Here is a 16,029-nt window from a genome sequence, read left to right as displayed (position 1 = left end):
TCCGGAGCTTCACCTTTTTCCAGTGCAGTCTGGATTAGTCCATGGCAAATGGTGGGGCTGTGTTTCCACCCCTGGGGCAATCGATTCCAAGTGTACTGGACACCCCTCCAAGTAAAGGCAAATTGTGGACAACACTCTGCTGCCAGAGGGATTGAGAAGAATGCATTAGCAATGTCAATGGTGGCATACCACTTGGCTGCCTTTGACTCTAACTCGTATTGAAGTTCTAGCATATCTGGAACGGCAGCACTCAGCGGTGGGGTAACTTCATTCAGGCCGCGATAGTCAACGGTTAATCTCCATTCCCCATTAGACTTCCGCACTGGCCATATGGGACTATTAAAGGGTGAGCGAGTTTTGCTGATCACTCCTTGGCTCTCCAGTTGACGAATCAATTTGTGGATGGGAATCGGAGAGTCTCGGTTGGTGCGATATTGCCGCCGGTGCACCGTCGTGGTAGCAATTGGCACTTGTTCTTCAACCTTCAGCAACCCCACAATCGAAGGTTCTTGAGAGAGACCAGGCAGGGTAGACAACTGTTCAGTGCCCTCCGTCTCCAAGGCAGCTATACCGAAAGCCCATCGATACCCCTTCAGGTCCTTAAAATACCCCCTCCTGAGACAGTCTATGCCAAGGATACACGGAGCCTCTGGACCAGTTACAATGGGGTGTTTTTGCCATTCATTCCCAGTTAGGCTTACTTCAGCTTCCAATACAGTTAACTCTTGAGATCCCCCTGTCACACCAGAAATACAGATGGATTCTGTCCCGTTATAACTTGATGGTATTAGAGTGCACTGTGCACCGGTGTCTACTAGAGCCTTATTCTCCTGTGGGTCTGACGTGCCAGGCCATCGAATCCACACAGTCCAATAGACCCGGTTATCCCTTTCCTCCACCTGGCTGGAGGCAGGGCCCCTCTAATTCTGGTTAGAGTATTCAGTATTCACTTCTCGTAGAATTGGCTCAGAAGTCCCTTCAAGAGGATCGGAAATGAAGTCAGCCCTTCTACTCTGTTTGGAAACTGGAGCGGCATTTTTCCTGGTAGAATCCCCTTTTGTGGTGGTTTTTCCTTGCAGTTCACGTACCCGTGCATTTAGGACCGAGGTGGGTTTTCCGTCCCATTTCCTCATGTCCTCTCCCTGATCACATAGGTAAAACCACAGGGCACCTCACGGTGTGTACCTTCGATATTCTCTCTCTTGGGCAGAAGACCGCTCACTCCTAATAGCTGAGACATTGGTCCTTCCAGGTGGGGAATAGGACATATCCTTTTTGAATTGCTGGAAATCCTCGGACAGCTTCTCCACAACTGAAATGCAGGCTTGTAGGGAGGAGGAGAGATTTTCTTCGTATTGACGCAGCTGGCGAGCCACTTCCTCCACTGTTGGTGCCTCTTCATCCTTCCAGGACATTACTGCCAATGCGTTGGCATAGGACGATGGTGCGCTCCGTACAAACTTCCACCACATGGGTTGTGTACATTGGACTTCGTCTGGGTCTTTGGGTAACTGTTGGTTGTCCGGGTCATGATGAATCGCCTCTAGCACGGCTAATTCCCTCAGATATTGAATACCTTTTTCCATGGTGGTCCACTTGCTTGATTGACATATAACATCTTCCTTAAAGGGGTACCTTTCCTTCACACTTGACAGGAGTCGCCTCCAGAGGCTGATGGCTTGTGTCCCTTTTCCAATTTCCTTGTCAATGCCACCTTCCCTGGCAAGTGATCCCAGCTGCTTGGCTTCCCTACCTTCTAATTCCAAGCTATTAGCCCCATTGTCCCAGCATCGGAGGAGCCAGGTGATAATATGCTCACCTACACGGCGGCCAAAATCTTTTCGCAAATCCCGCAGCTCACTCAAGGATAGGGACCGGGTTATTACCTCTGGTTCTGCCTCTTCCTCCGGTTCCCGTGATGACCCTGGTTCACCATTGTCCTTTGCTAAGTGAACTGATTTTTTTGTATATTTCCTTTTCTGTACGGGGGCAACCGATACTGGTCCAGGTTGGTCCTCTGGTTCAGTTGCAGTATCGCTCGCCGGGTTCTGGATAACCGCAGTGTCTGTTGCCGAGGTTTGGGTAGCAGCAGTGCTCCTTCCTAGGCCTGGAGGGGCCGCAGCGCCCATTGTTGAGGTTTGGGTCGCCGCGGTGGTGATCGTTTCGTTGTTAGGTCTAGAGACTTTCTCTTCCCCTTGAGGGTACTGAGTAGTGTCGAACAGGGCTCGATAGGCATGGGCCAGGCCCCAGCATGTTGCAGTGATTTGTATCTCTCTGGAGCTGCCAGGGTGACAGCATACCTTTTCCAAATATTTTACTAATTCTTCTGGATCCCGCACTTGTTCAGGGGTGAATTTCCAAAACATTGGAGGTGCCCACTTTTCTAGGTACTTGCCCATGCTACCCCACACACCCTGCCACTCATAATTATCTAGCCTTGGGGCACATCTCTGGGTGATCTTCTTAAATAGCTGTTTAACCTTAAACGAGAGGTGAACCACATTCAGAAGTATGCTAATTCCTAGTAGTAGGGCTAGGACTGTGCTAGTCCCAACACCACAGGAATATTCAAATTTTCCAAAATTCTCCAACACCATTGTAACTGGACTAAAGGAGAAAGGAGAGGGGAAGAAAGATACCCCACCCATAGACTGGTTTTCCATGGAGGTAAGGTAAATGGTATAATTATCAATAATTTCCCACAGGTGGCTCCTGCCGTATAAAGGTGACAATGCTAAGTGCAAATACCGGATTAATCCCACAGCCGATGACTTTATCATACCATAAACCAGTGTTATACCACACATCAAAGCAAAAATCCACCTCCCACGGATGATAAGCAGTAGAAGAGGAACTATATACAGCAAGCGAGGTGATACATAACAGAGCTTTAAAAGCCAGAGCAACAACTCTAAGAACACATAAATCAACATAATGAACGCTTGGAACAAATTTGTTTTAACAAGCTCTGGTCAGGTTTGTTGTTATCTCAACCCCTCGTGACCCACGTTGGGCACCAAAATGGACTGTCGTGGTTTAACTCCAGCCAGCAACTAAGTACCACGCAGCCGCTCACTCACTTCCCCCATCCAGTGGGATGGGGGAGGAACTCGGGAAAAAAAAGGTAAAACTTCTGGGTTGAGATAAGAACGATTTAATAGAGCAGAAAAGAAGAAATTATAATGATAATGATAACACTAATAAAATGACAACAGTAGTAATAAAAGCATTGGAATGTACAAATGATGCACAGGGCAATAGCTCACCACCCGCTGACCGACACCCCGCCAGTCCCCGAGCAGCGATTCCCTGCCCCCCCCCCCCTTCCCAGTTCCTAAACTAGATGGGACGTCACATGGTATGGAATACACCATTGGCCAGTTTGGGTCAGGTGCCTTGGTTGTGTCCTGTGCCAACTTCTTGTGCCCTGGCTGGCCATGAGAAGCTGAAAAATCCTTGACTATAGTCTAAACACTACTGAGCACGAACTGAAAACATCAGTATTATCAACATTCTTCGCATGCTGAACTCAAAACATAGCACTGTACCAGCTACTAGGAAGACAGTTAACTCTATCCCAGCTGAAACCAGGACATAGTGTTATCATTTTCATTATTAGTTTCTTCATTTCTGTTCTATTAAACCGTTCTTATCTCAACCCACGAGTTTTACTTTTTTTCCCAATATTCTCCCCCATCCAGTGGGATGGGGGGGAGTGAGTGAGCGGCTGCGTGGTGCTTAGTTGCTGGCTGGGCTTAAACCACGACACTGGGCAAGGCAGTGTGGATTGCACCTCCCATGGGAAAAGGCAAACCCATTCGTGGGATTGTCTTTGCTCAGGGACCTGGGTGTACTTGGTGGGTAATGCGGAAGGATGGGGAGACCCAGTGTGTGTCTCAAGGACATTTAACCTTGGGGGAAAAATAATCTGTGATGTGAGTTGTATGTTGCAGGAAGTAATGTAGCAGGAATGACCTGAACTGCAGAGGAGTGAACTTCGCAAGGAACCAGACAAGTGCATCAGTGACCCAAACCAAGCCGGCGTTGGTGCCCAACGATCGAACGTACTGCTTCTCCTGTCCTGACCATTCATCTTGATGGATGGGGCCCAAGTCATAACCTGTGTGTGAACATCTGGAGGAGTGGAAGAAGCCCATGGAATATCTATCTCTTAATGGACAGGGGATAGTAATTAATAAGAATGTATAAATCTGTACATTGGGTATAAAAGTGGTTTAAGTATGTAGTTTCAGTTGTAAGTGTTGGTAAGAAAGGATTTCAGTAATGAGAATTAAATACAATAGTATGGTTAGAAGATATCTGTATTAAATTATGTGGGACCTGAGCAGGACGCAAATGGTATGGAATAAGGGGTGGAGATTGTATTGGGTCTGGCTGAGATGGAGTTAGTACTCCCCATAGTAGCCCTCATAGCACTGTGCTCTGCATCAGTAGCCAGAAAGGTGTTGATAGCACACCAGTGTTTTGGCTACTGCTGAGCAGTGCTGGCACAGCATCAAGGCTGTCTCTCCAATATTTTTGCCCTCCCCTCAATGGCAGGCTGGGGCAGGGCAAGATCTTGGGACGGGACATAACCAGGACAGCTGACCTAAACTAACCAAACAGATATTCCATACCATATGACGTCAGCTCAGATATAAAAGCTAAGTGAAGGGAGACGAAAGGGGGGCATTTTGTCTTCCGGAGCAACCACTACGTGTACTGATGCCCTGCTTCCGGAGAAGCGGCTAGACATCGCCTGCTGATGGGAAGTAGAGAATAACATCATTTGTTTTTTCCTTGCTTTCACACGCAACCTTTGCTATCACTTTATTAAACTGTCCTTATCTTGACCCATGAGCCTTTTGTTATATTTTCTCTCCCCTGTCCAGCTGAGGAGGGGGAGTGATAGAGCGGCTTTGGTGGACACCTGGCATCCAACCAAGGTCAACCCACCACAACATGTAAGAGAAACAACCCTGCAGACACAAAGGTCAGTGAATAAGGAGGGGGAGGAGGTGCTCCAGGCACCAGAGCAGAGGTTCCCCTGCAGCCTGTGGTGAAGACCATGGTGAGGCAGGCTGTCCCCCTGCAGCCCATGGAGGTCCATGGTGGAGCAGATATCCACCTGCAGCTCATGGAGGACCCCACGCTGGAGTAGGTGGATGCCTGAAGGAGGCTGTGACCCCATGGGAAGCCCATGCTGGAGCAGGCTCCTGGCAGGACCTGCAGATCCATGGAGAGAGGAGCCCATGCTGGAGCAGGTTTGCTGGCAGGACTTGTGACCCCGGAGGGGACCCATGCTGGAGCAGTTTGTGAAGAACTGGAGCCCATGGGAAGGACCCACGTTGGAGAAGTTCGTGGAGGACTGTCTCCCATGGGAGGGACCCCACGCTGGAGCAGGGGAAGAGTGTGAGGAGTCCTGCCCCTGAAGATGATGGAGCAGCAGAGACAACATGCGATGAACTGACCCTAACCTCCATTCCCTCTCCCCCTGCGCTGTTGGGGGGAGGTAGGTAGAGAATTTGGGATTGAAGCTGTGCCTGGGAAGAAGAGAGGGGTGGAGGGAAGGTGTTTTGAGATTTGGTTTTATTTCTCATTATCCTACTCTGATTTGATTGGCAATAAATTAAATTAAATTCCCCAAGTCGAGTCTGTTTTGCCCATGACAGTAATTGGTTGAGTGATTGTATTGGTTTTGTGTGGCAAGGTTTTGGTAGCGGGGGGGGGGGGGGGGTTACAGGGGTGGCTTCTGTAAGAAGCTGCTGGAAGCTTCCCCTGTGTTCGAGAGAGCCCATACAAGCCGGCTCCAAGATGGACCCACCGCCGGCCAAGGCTGAGCCAATCAGCGATAGTGGTAACGCCTCTGTGATAACATTTTTAAGAAGCAAAAAAAGTTGGGACAGAGAAAAACAGCTGCCGGAGAGAGGAGTGAGAACATGTAAGAGAAACAACGCTGCAGACACCAAGGTCAGTGAAGAAGGAGGGGGAGGAAATGCTCCAGGCCCCGGAGCAGAGATTCCCCTGCAGCCCATGGTGAAGACCATGGTGAGGCAGGCTGTCTCCCTGCAGTCCATGGAGGTCCATGGTGGAGCAGATATCCACCTGCGGCCCATGGAGGACCCCACGCCGGAGCAGGTGGGTTCCTGAAGGAGGCTGTGACCCCGTGGGAACCCCGCGCTGGAGCAGGCTCCTGGCAGGACCTGCGGATCTGTGGAGAGAGGAGCCCACATTGGAGCAGGTTTTCTGGCAGGACTTGTGACCCCGTGGGGGACCCACGCTGGAGTAGTGTGCTCCTGAAGGACTGCACACTGTGGGAAGGACCCATGCTGGAGCAGTTCATGAAGAACTGCAGCCCGTGGGAAGGACCCTCATTGGAGAAGTTTGTGGAGGACTGTCTCCCGTGGGTGGGACCCCACGCTGGAGCAGGGGAAGAGTGTGATGAGCCCTCCCCCTGAGGAGGATGAAGCGGCAGAAAATAACGTGTGATGAACTGACCGTAAACCCCATTCCCCGTCCCCCTGTGCTGCTGGGGGGGGAGGTAGGTAGAGAATCCGGGAGTGAAGTTGTGCCTGGAAAGAAGGGAGGGGTGGAGGGAAGGTGTTTTGAGATTTGGTTTTATTTCTCATTACCCTACTCTAGTTGATTGGTAATAAATTGAGTTAATTTTCCCCAAGCTGAGTCTGTTTTGCCCATGATGGTAATTGGTGAATGATCTCTCCTGTCCTTATCTCGACCCACAAGCTCTCTGTTATATTTTTTCTCCCCTGTCCAGCTGAGGATGGGGAGTGATAGAACGGCTTTGGTGGGCACCTGGCATCCAGCCAGGGTCAACCCACCACAGTACCTTACTGGAAATATTCAAGACTGTTTGACAGGACCCCTGATTAACCTAATCTAAGGCCCTGATTTCAACAGACCATTGTACCAGATCTCCAGCAGTCCCTTCCAACCTAGACTCTTCCGTGATTCTACAGTTCTATGAAATTCTGGAAAGTTGTAATATATTTGATGTTGGATGTAGCCCAGCTGCCCTCCAGCCTCTTCAAAAACAGTTCCTTCACCTGTAATTAGCTCATCTTACAAATACTTCAGCAATACTACAATTTACTATATTTGCATAATAAGCAGACAATGGTTTCAAAAATTGCTGTACATTATTAAAATTTTTTCCACAACTCAGCATGACAGTAATATCACTGGAGGCAAATGGATGAGAATCAGCTTATTCCTTCCTGTATCTTCATATATGACCTTTCTATCTCCTTACTGATGTAGGACTGTAAGCCTCTGATTAACAACATCTATTCTGGCATCTTGGGTTGAAGACTGACAGGTTGTCCTTAAAGATAGTGGGAACCCTCAGAATGTAGACTTTAACGATATATTGAGACACGTAATAGGATTAACTAAAGCCAGCTGGATATCTTATTCCTAGCAATTATCAGGTATTTAGGTACTGTAGAAGTTTACACTGAAACGCATTTCTGAACTTTTAAATTATTACCTTAAAAATGCAGCCAATACCTCTTGCAGACTGTAAGAATGGACCATGAAGAGCAGTGTCAATGAGAAGAGTCTAAAGAAAGGATCAGACTCAAGGTAATAAAAATCCTAAAGATTCTCCCAAAGGTTCCTATAAGCCATTATTTTGAGTCTAAAATCAAAATCCCAGGCAGGAAAGGTTGAGTTGAACTTTTCAATGCAAATGGAAGTCTTAGCAACAATTATCTGCAAACCAGTGGTGATGGTGGTCTTTAAGCTGACTTTCAGGTGGAACAGGTTTTGGTTTGGTTTTTTTACATAAAAGGTTTTTATCCAACTGAGCAACTTCTGCAAGAATATTTATTCTGAGTGATGTTGTGGTGGGTTGACCTTGGCTGGACACCAGGTGCCCATCAAGCCACTCTATTACCCCCCCTCCTCAGCTGGACAGGGGGAGAGAAAATATAACAAAAGGCTCGTGGGTCGAGATAAGAACAGGGAGATCACTCACCAATTACCGTCATGGGCAAAACAGACTCCACTCGGGGAAATTAATTGAATTTATTGCCAATCAAATCAGAGTAGGATAATGAGAAATAAAACCAAATCTTAAAAAAACTTTCCCCCCACCCCTCCCTTCTTCCCAGGCACAGCTTTGTTGCGGAGGATCCACAGGGGAAATCACGCACAGACCAATGTGATCAAGTGAAGTCCATTTACTACAACGTCTGACACAGTTATATACCTTATGCACTTGTGCACACGCCTTATACAATACTCTAATTGGTCCAATACCCCGGTTCACGTGACACTATCTTATTCTCTATTGGCTGTGCAAGCTTCTTCACGAGGTGTCCAGCAGTTACTTATCTCATTGTTCGGCATCCAGGAGTTGCTTGTCAGGCTCTTCTTATCTTCCTTTTTCCCAGCATACAAAGACACAGCGTCCTTGTCGTGGTTTCAGCCCGGCCGGTAACAAAGGACCACGCAGCCGCTCGCTCACTCCTCCGCCCCCCCTCCGGTGGGATGGGGAGGAGACGGAGGAGAGAAAATAAAAAGAAACTGGAACCTCGAGGGTTGAGATAAAGGCAGTTTACTGGGACAAACACAAAGAGATTACAACAACAACAACGGCACTAATGAAAAAGTATACAAAAAGAGTGATGCACAGTGCAACTGCTCACCACCCGGGTGTTGGAGCGGCGGAGGAATGCACATAAGTCGACCCAATATGAGTGATAGAAGTGATTCAACTTTATTTGCACGGATAGCTCATATTTATACAGTTTGCGATAATTATGCCTACTAGTCCTAATATGATTGGTACATTGCTAATGTTTATTCATTACTAAAACACACCCACTTGTGGTTGGCAGCTACGCGTGTTCAGTAACTTTCTCATGAGAACTTCTGCAAAAGTTACTTGTGAAGTTATGCCAAGGTCACACCGTCCCTGTCTTTCTCCTGATAACAGCGAGACCAGCTGTTGTTTTTCTCCCAATATCAGTAAAGCCAGCTATTTTCAGCCAAGGCCTAGTCTTGTTGCTCAAACTGACATTCTTTCACACAGAACTCTGCTCGCACAACTTTTCCACAGGCCCATGTCCTTTTTCAGCAAGCCACTTCCCAACACCCGGGACCCGACACTCCGCCACTTCCCCCACCGAAAACAGAGACCACCCCCAGGCCCACTCCCCATTTATATACTGAACATGATGTCACATGGTATGGAATAGCTCCTTGGCTAGTTCAGGTCAGCTGCCCCGGCTATGCCCCCACCTCCCAGGTTCCTGTAAAAATTAACTCTATCCCAGCTGAACCCAGGACATTATCCACCCCTTATTCTATACCATCTACATCATGCCCAGATCTTACATTTTTTCCCAATTAACCACTACTACTTTCCTTGTCTTATATATAAGTATATGGACTCCACCCCCCGACCTCGCACACACACACACATGGTGTTCCTTTAGCCTATGGGTTATCCCTCTAATGTGTCCATCGATTTTGGGGCTCTATCTTTTGTAACAGTTCTTCAGGATAAGAGAGAGATGGTGTGAGATGTTGGGTTGTTGTATGCTGCCTCTGGAACTTGTGGCTAGTACATTTGGTGCAACTCATGCCCTTGGTCTGCAGGTCGAAGATGTTGATCTTGAGGAAATTGGTGGGTGCCAGTTCAAGTTCTATCGCTGTTGTACTTGGCTCAGTTTCAAAAGTCCATCCTGTAGTCATTTGGATAATTCTCACAATAATACCCTTGATATGGCATATAGACACTATAGATACAATGACATGCATTGGCAGGTTATTTAGCAGTTAAATATCATACAGCCCAATTCACTGGCTATTCTCTCCCAAAATCAAATCTCCCTGAGGTACACATCAAACTTCCCCATCCTTCTGCATCACCCACCAGGTGTACCCAGGTCCTTGAGCAAAAACAACACCTTGAATGGGTTTGCCTCTGCTTGAGGGAGGACTAACCCAGACTGTCTTTCCTAACATGCTCCTCATGCGCACTACAGGGACTTTATCCCCTTCTACAGTATGTGGAACTCTTGGTTGGGCGGGGCCAGCCCGATTGGCGGATCCTCTAGTATAAACTAACCAGGTGGCTTTTGTTAAATGTGTATCCCAATGCTTGAAAGTTCCACCCCCCATCGCTCTCAATGTAGTTTTCAGCAGTCCATTGTATCGTTCAATTTTTCCGGAGGCCGGTGCGTGATAAGGGATGTGATACACCCACTCAATGCCATGTTCTTTGGCCCAGGTGTCTACGAGGTTGTTTAGGAAGTGAGTCCCGTTGTCCAACTCGATTCTTTCTGGGGTGCCATGTCGCCATAAAATTTTCTCTTCAAGGCCCAGGATAGTGTTCTGGGCAGTGGCATGGGACACAGGATATGTTTCCAGCCATCCAGTGGTTGCTTCCACCATTGTAAGCACATGGCACTTGCCTTGGCGTGTTCGTGGGAGTGTGATATAGTCAATCTGCCAGGCCTCCCACTGTTTATATTTCAGCCATCGCCCTCCATACCACAGGGGGTTTTGCCGCTTGGCTTGCTTAATTGCAGCACATGTTTCACATTCATGGATGAACTGCGCGATAGTGTCCATGGTCAAGTCCACCCCTCGATCTCGAGCCCATCTATATGTTGCATCTCTTCCCTGATGGCCTGAGGTATCGTGGGCCCACTGAGCCATAAATAGCTCACCCCTACGTTGCCAGTCCAGGCCCACCTGAGACACTTAAATCTTGGCGGCCTGATCCGCCTGCTGGTTGTTTTGATGTTCTTCAGTGGCTCGACTCTTGGGTACGTGAGCATCTACGTGACGTACTTTTACCACTAGCTTCTCTATCTGAACAGCGATATCTTGCCACAGTGCGGCAGCCCAGATGGGTTTACCTCTGCACTGCCAATTGCCCTTCTTCCATTGCTGTAGCCACCCCCATAGGGCATTTGCCACCATCCATGTGTCAGTATAGAGATAGAGCACTGGCCACTTTTCTCTTTCAGCAATGTCTAACGCTAGCTGGATGGCTTTCACCTCTGCAAACTGACTCGATTCACCTTCTCCTTCAGCAGTTTCTGCGACTAGTCGTGTAGGACTCCATACAGCAGCCTTCCACCTTCGATGTTTTCCCACAATGCGACAGGACCCATCAGTGAACAGGGCATATTGCCTCTCATTTTCTGGCAGTTTATTATACAGCGGGGCTTCTTCAGCCCGTGTCACCACTTTCTCTGGCGACATTCCAAAATCTTTGCCTTCTGGCCAGTCCGTGATCACTTCTAACATTCCTGGGCGACTGGGGTTTCCTATGCGAGCTCGCTGTGTGATCAGTGCGATCCACTTACTCCACGTGGCGTCAGTTGCGTGATGCATAGAGGAAACTTTCCCTTTGAAAATCCAGCCCAGCACTGGCAGTCGGGGTGCTAAGAAGAGCTGTGTTTCAGTACCAACCACTTCTGAGGCGGCTCGAACTCCTTCATATGCTGCCAAGATCTGTTTTTCAGTTGGAGTATAGCGAGCCTCGGATCCTCGATATCCCCGACTCCAAAACCCCAGAGGTCGGCCACGGGTCTCACCAGGTGCTTTCTGCCAAAGGCTCCAGGTAGGGCCATTCTCCCCAGCTGCAGTGTAGAGCATATTTTTAATATCTTGTCCTGTCCGGACTGGCCCAAGAGCTACTGCGTGAACAATCTCCTGCTTAATCTGTTCAAAGGCCTGTTGTTGCTCAGGCCCCCATTTAAAATCGTTCTTCTTCCGAGTAACTTGGTAGAGAGGGCTTACAATTTGACTGTAATGTGGAATATGCATTCTCCAAAAACCCATAACACCTAAGAAAGCCTGTGTTTCCTTTTTATTAGTTTGGTGAGGACATAGCTGCTATTTTGTTGATGACGTCCGCAGGGATCTGACGATGCCCATCTTGCCATTTTACTCCTAAGAACTGGATCTCCTGCGCAGGTCCCTTGACCTTATTTTCTTTTATGGCAAAACCAGCCTTCAAAAGGATTTGGATTATTTTCTTCCCTTTCTCAAAAACTTCTTCTGCCATGTTGCCCCGTACGATGATGTCATCAATATATTACAGGTGCTCTGGAGCTTCACCTTTTTCTAGTGCAGCCTGGATCAGTCCATGACAAATGGTGGGGCTGTGTTTCCACCCCTGGGGCAGTCGATTCCAGGTGTACTGGACGCCCCTCCAAGTGAAAGCAAACTGAGGCCTGCACTCCCCTGCCAAAGGAATGGAGAAAAATGCATTAGCAATGTCAATTGTGGCATACCACTTAGCTGCCTTTGATTCCAGTTCATATTGAAGCTCTAACATATCTGGTACAGCAGCGCTCAGCGGTGGCGTAACTTCATTCAGCCCACGATAATCTACTGATAGTCTCCATTCCCCTTTAGATTTCTGCACGGGACATATGGGACTATTAAAGCGTGAGTGAGTCTTGCTGATCACTCCTTGGCTCTCCAATTGGCAAATCAGCTTATGGATGGGGATCAGGGAGTCTCAGTTGGTGCGATATTGTCGCCGGTGCACCGTCGTGGTAGCAATTGGCACCTGTTGTTCTTCAACCTTCAGCAACCCCACAACCGAAGGGTCTTGGGAGAGACCCGGCAGGGTAGACAGCCGTTTAATCTCCTCCGTCTCCAATGCAGCTATACCAAAGGCCCAACAGTACCCTTTTGGGTCCTTGAAATACCCCCTTCTGAGATAGTCTATACCAAGGATGCACGGATTCTCTGGACCAGTCACAATGGGGTGTTTATGCCACTCATTCCCGGTTAGACTCATTTCAGCTTCCAATACGGTTAGCTCTTGGGATCCCCCTGTCACACCAGAGATACAGATGGGTTCTGCCCCTTTATAACTTGATGGCATTAGGGTACATTGTGCACCAGTGTCCACCAGAGCCTTATATTCCTGTGGGTCTGATGTGCCAGGCCATCGAATCCACACTGTCCAGTAGACTCGGTTGTCCCTCTCCTCCACCTGGCTGGAGGCAGGGCCCCTCTAATCCTGGTTAGAATATCCGTTACTCACTTTCTGCACATGTGAATCAGAAGTCCCTTCAAGGGGATCAGAAATGAGATCAGCCCATCTACTGCATCTGGGGGACTGCTCACGGGAAACTGGAGCAGCAGTTTTCCAAGAAGAATTCTCTTTTCTGGTTGCTTTTTCTCGCAACTCCTGTACCCGTGCATCCAAGACTGAGGTAGGTTTTCCATCCCACTTCCTCATGTCCTCTCCATGGTCATGCAGGTAAAACCACAGGTTAGCCCGTCGAGTGTACTTTCTCTCTCCTCTCTCTTGGGCAGAGGAACGCTTACTCCCAATAACTGCGATGCGGGCCTGTACAGGTGAGGAGGAGGACAGATCCACTTTGAATTGCTGGAACTCTCGGGACAACTCCTCTACAGCTGAGACACAGGCCCATAGGGAGGAAGAGAGACTTCCTTCATATTGCCAGAGTTGGACAGCCAATTCATCCACCGTTTGTCCATAGCCTTCTCTCCAGGACATTACTGCCAATGAGTTGTCATAGGTTGGTGGTGCACTTCGTAGAAACTTCCGCCACATGGGTTGTGTGCATTGGACTTCATCTGGATCTGTGGGTGACTGCGCATTTTCTGGATCATTATAAATCACCTCCAGCACGGCTAATTCTCTCTGGTACTGGATACCTCTCTCCATGGTGGTCCACTTGCCTTGGTGACATGTAACTTCATCCCTGAAGGGGTATCTTTCCTTTACACCTAACAAAAGTCGCCTCCAGGGGCTGAGGACTTGTGTTTTTCTCCCAATCGCCTTGTCGATGCCCCCTTCCCTAGACAGAGATCCCAACTGCTTGTCTTCCTTACCCTCTAATTCCACACTACTAGCCCCACTATCCCAGCATTGGAGCAGCCAGGTAACAATGTGCTTACCTGGGTGGCAGCTAAAATCTTTTCGCATGTCACGCAATTCACTCATGGATAGGGATCGGGTAATTATTTCAGGTTCTGGCTCTTCCTCCTGTTCTCGCGATGACCCTGGTTCATCTTCATCTCTCTCTAAGCGAACTGATTTCTTTGTGTATTTCTTTTTCTGTACAGGGGCGATTGATACTGGCACAGGTTGGTTCTCTGGTTTAGCTGCAGTGTCTGTCACCGGGGTAGGGGCAGCCACGGTACCTGTTGTCGTGGTAGGGGCAGCCATGGTGCTTGTTGTCGGGGTAGGGGCAGGCACGGTGTTTGTTGTCGGGGTTGGGGTAGCCACGGGGCCTGTTGTTCTGTTTTCCATCTTTTCTCCCTGAGGGTGCTGCCTAGTATCAAGCAGTGTTTGGTAGATACTGGCCAGGGCCCAGCACAATGTAGTGAGTTGTGTGTCTCTGGGATAGCCACAGCATTTTTTTTTCAAATATTCTATCACTTCATGAGGGTTCTGTAGTTGTTCGGGAGTGAACTTCCAAGTCACTGGCGGTGAGAAGTTCTCTAGATACCTGCCCACATCCTCCCACATGCCGTGCCACCCATGAATATCCAGCTTTGGGGGAGATCTCTGGGTGGTCCTCTTAAAGAGCCTTTTTGTAGCCCTAAAGAAGACCTGAAACATATTCAGGAGGCATAGCACTAACAGCACACTGGCTTGCGCATCCCAAGGATATTCAAAATTCTCAAAAGCTGTTGTAATTAGTCGGAAGGAGAAAAGGGAGGTGAACGGACGGGGGGAGGTATCCCCCCGTAATTTCCCCATGGATTGGGTGTAATTACCAATAAAATCCGACAGAAGGTGCCCAAAGTATGGAAATGATATCACTGCCTCATACAGATACCAGCTTAACCTCATGACCAGTGATGTAATCATTTCATAAGTCGACATTGCCCAGTACAGCAAAATGATAATCCCAATCACTCTCCCAGAGATGAGATACGCAACTACAGGCAATACATAGAGCATATAAGAGCTTACAAAATGCCACCATGTAAACAAATGAAACAACATTGTGACTAACATCTATTTATCCAAGAAATGCGTTTGGCAAATTTGTTTCAACACGCTCTGGCCAGATCTGTCGTTATCTCAACCCTTCGTGCCACACGTTGGGCGCCAAAAAAGGACTGTCGTGGTTTCAGCCCAGCCGGTAACAAAGGACCACGCAGCCGCTCGCTCACTCCTCCGCCCCCCTCCGGTGGGATGGGGAGGAGACGGAGGAGAGAAAATAAAAAGAAACTGGAACCTCGAGGGTTGAGATAAAGGCAGTTTACTGGGACAAACACAAAGAGATTACAACAACAACAACGGCACTAATGAAAAAGTATACAAAAAGAGTGATGCACAGTGCAACTGCTCACCACCCGGGACCCGACACTCCGCCACCTCCCCCACCGAAAACAGAGACCACCCCCCGGCCCGCTCCCCATTTATATACTGAGCATGATGTCACATGGTATGGAATAGCTCCTTGGCTAGTCCAGGTCAGCTGTCCCGGCTATGCCCCTACCTCCCAGGTTCCTGTAAAAATTAACTCTATCCCAGCTGAACCCAGGACAGTCCTTGTCTGCTCCAGCACTTTGTAAACTTATGCTTCGTTCCCACCTAACGGCTGGATTGCTCACATGCCTTCGCCCAGCCAAGAAATCCTCAACACAGCTTCACTCCTAATTTGTCTACCTCGTCCTCCCCAAGTGGCACAGGGGGAAAGGGAATGGGGGTTGCAGTCAGTTCGTCACATGTTATCTCTGCCACTGCTTCCTCCTCACACTCTTCCCCTGCTCCAGCATAGGGTCCTTCCCACAGGAGACAGTCCTCCACGAACTTCAACATGAGTCTTTCTCACGGGCTACAGTTCTTCATGAACTGCTCCAGCGTGGGTCCTTCCCATGGGCTGCAGTCCTTCAGGAGCACACTGCTCCAGCATGGGTCCCCCACGGGGGCACAAGTCCTGCCAGAAAACCTGCTCCAATGTGGGCTCCTCTCTCCACAGATCTGCAGGTCCTGCCAGGAGCCTGCTCCAGCGCGGGGTTCCCACGGGGTCACAGCCTCCTTCA

The 16,029-nt window shown here is 48.7% G+C and overlaps 1 protein-coding gene across 1 annotated transcript in view; it reads right to left on the bottom strand.

Annotated features, from left to right (window-relative positions):
- The window catches only part of LOC126035229 (uncharacterized), a 57,719-nt gene extending 43,970 nt beyond the window's left edge, over positions 1-13,749 (bottom strand). The window contains exon 1 of the mRNA XM_049793468.1: positions 13,043-13,749. Within this exon, the coding sequence (XP_049649425.1) occupies positions 13,043-13,693 (651 nt within the window). The 5' untranslated portion in view covers positions 13,694-13,749. The remainder of the gene's footprint in view (positions 1-13,042) is intronic.
- Positions 13,750-16,029: the final 2,280 nt, after the last annotated feature.

The sequence above is a fragment of the Accipiter gentilis genome, chromosome W, assembly GCF_929443795.1.
Source record: "Accipiter gentilis chromosome W, bAccGen1.1, whole genome shotgun sequence".
NCBI classification, from domain to species: domain Eukaryota; kingdom Metazoa; phylum Chordata; class Aves; order Accipitriformes; family Accipitridae; genus Astur; species Astur gentilis.
Note: the sequence above shows the minus strand (reverse complement) of the source record. Positions and strands in the feature narration are given on the sequence as shown.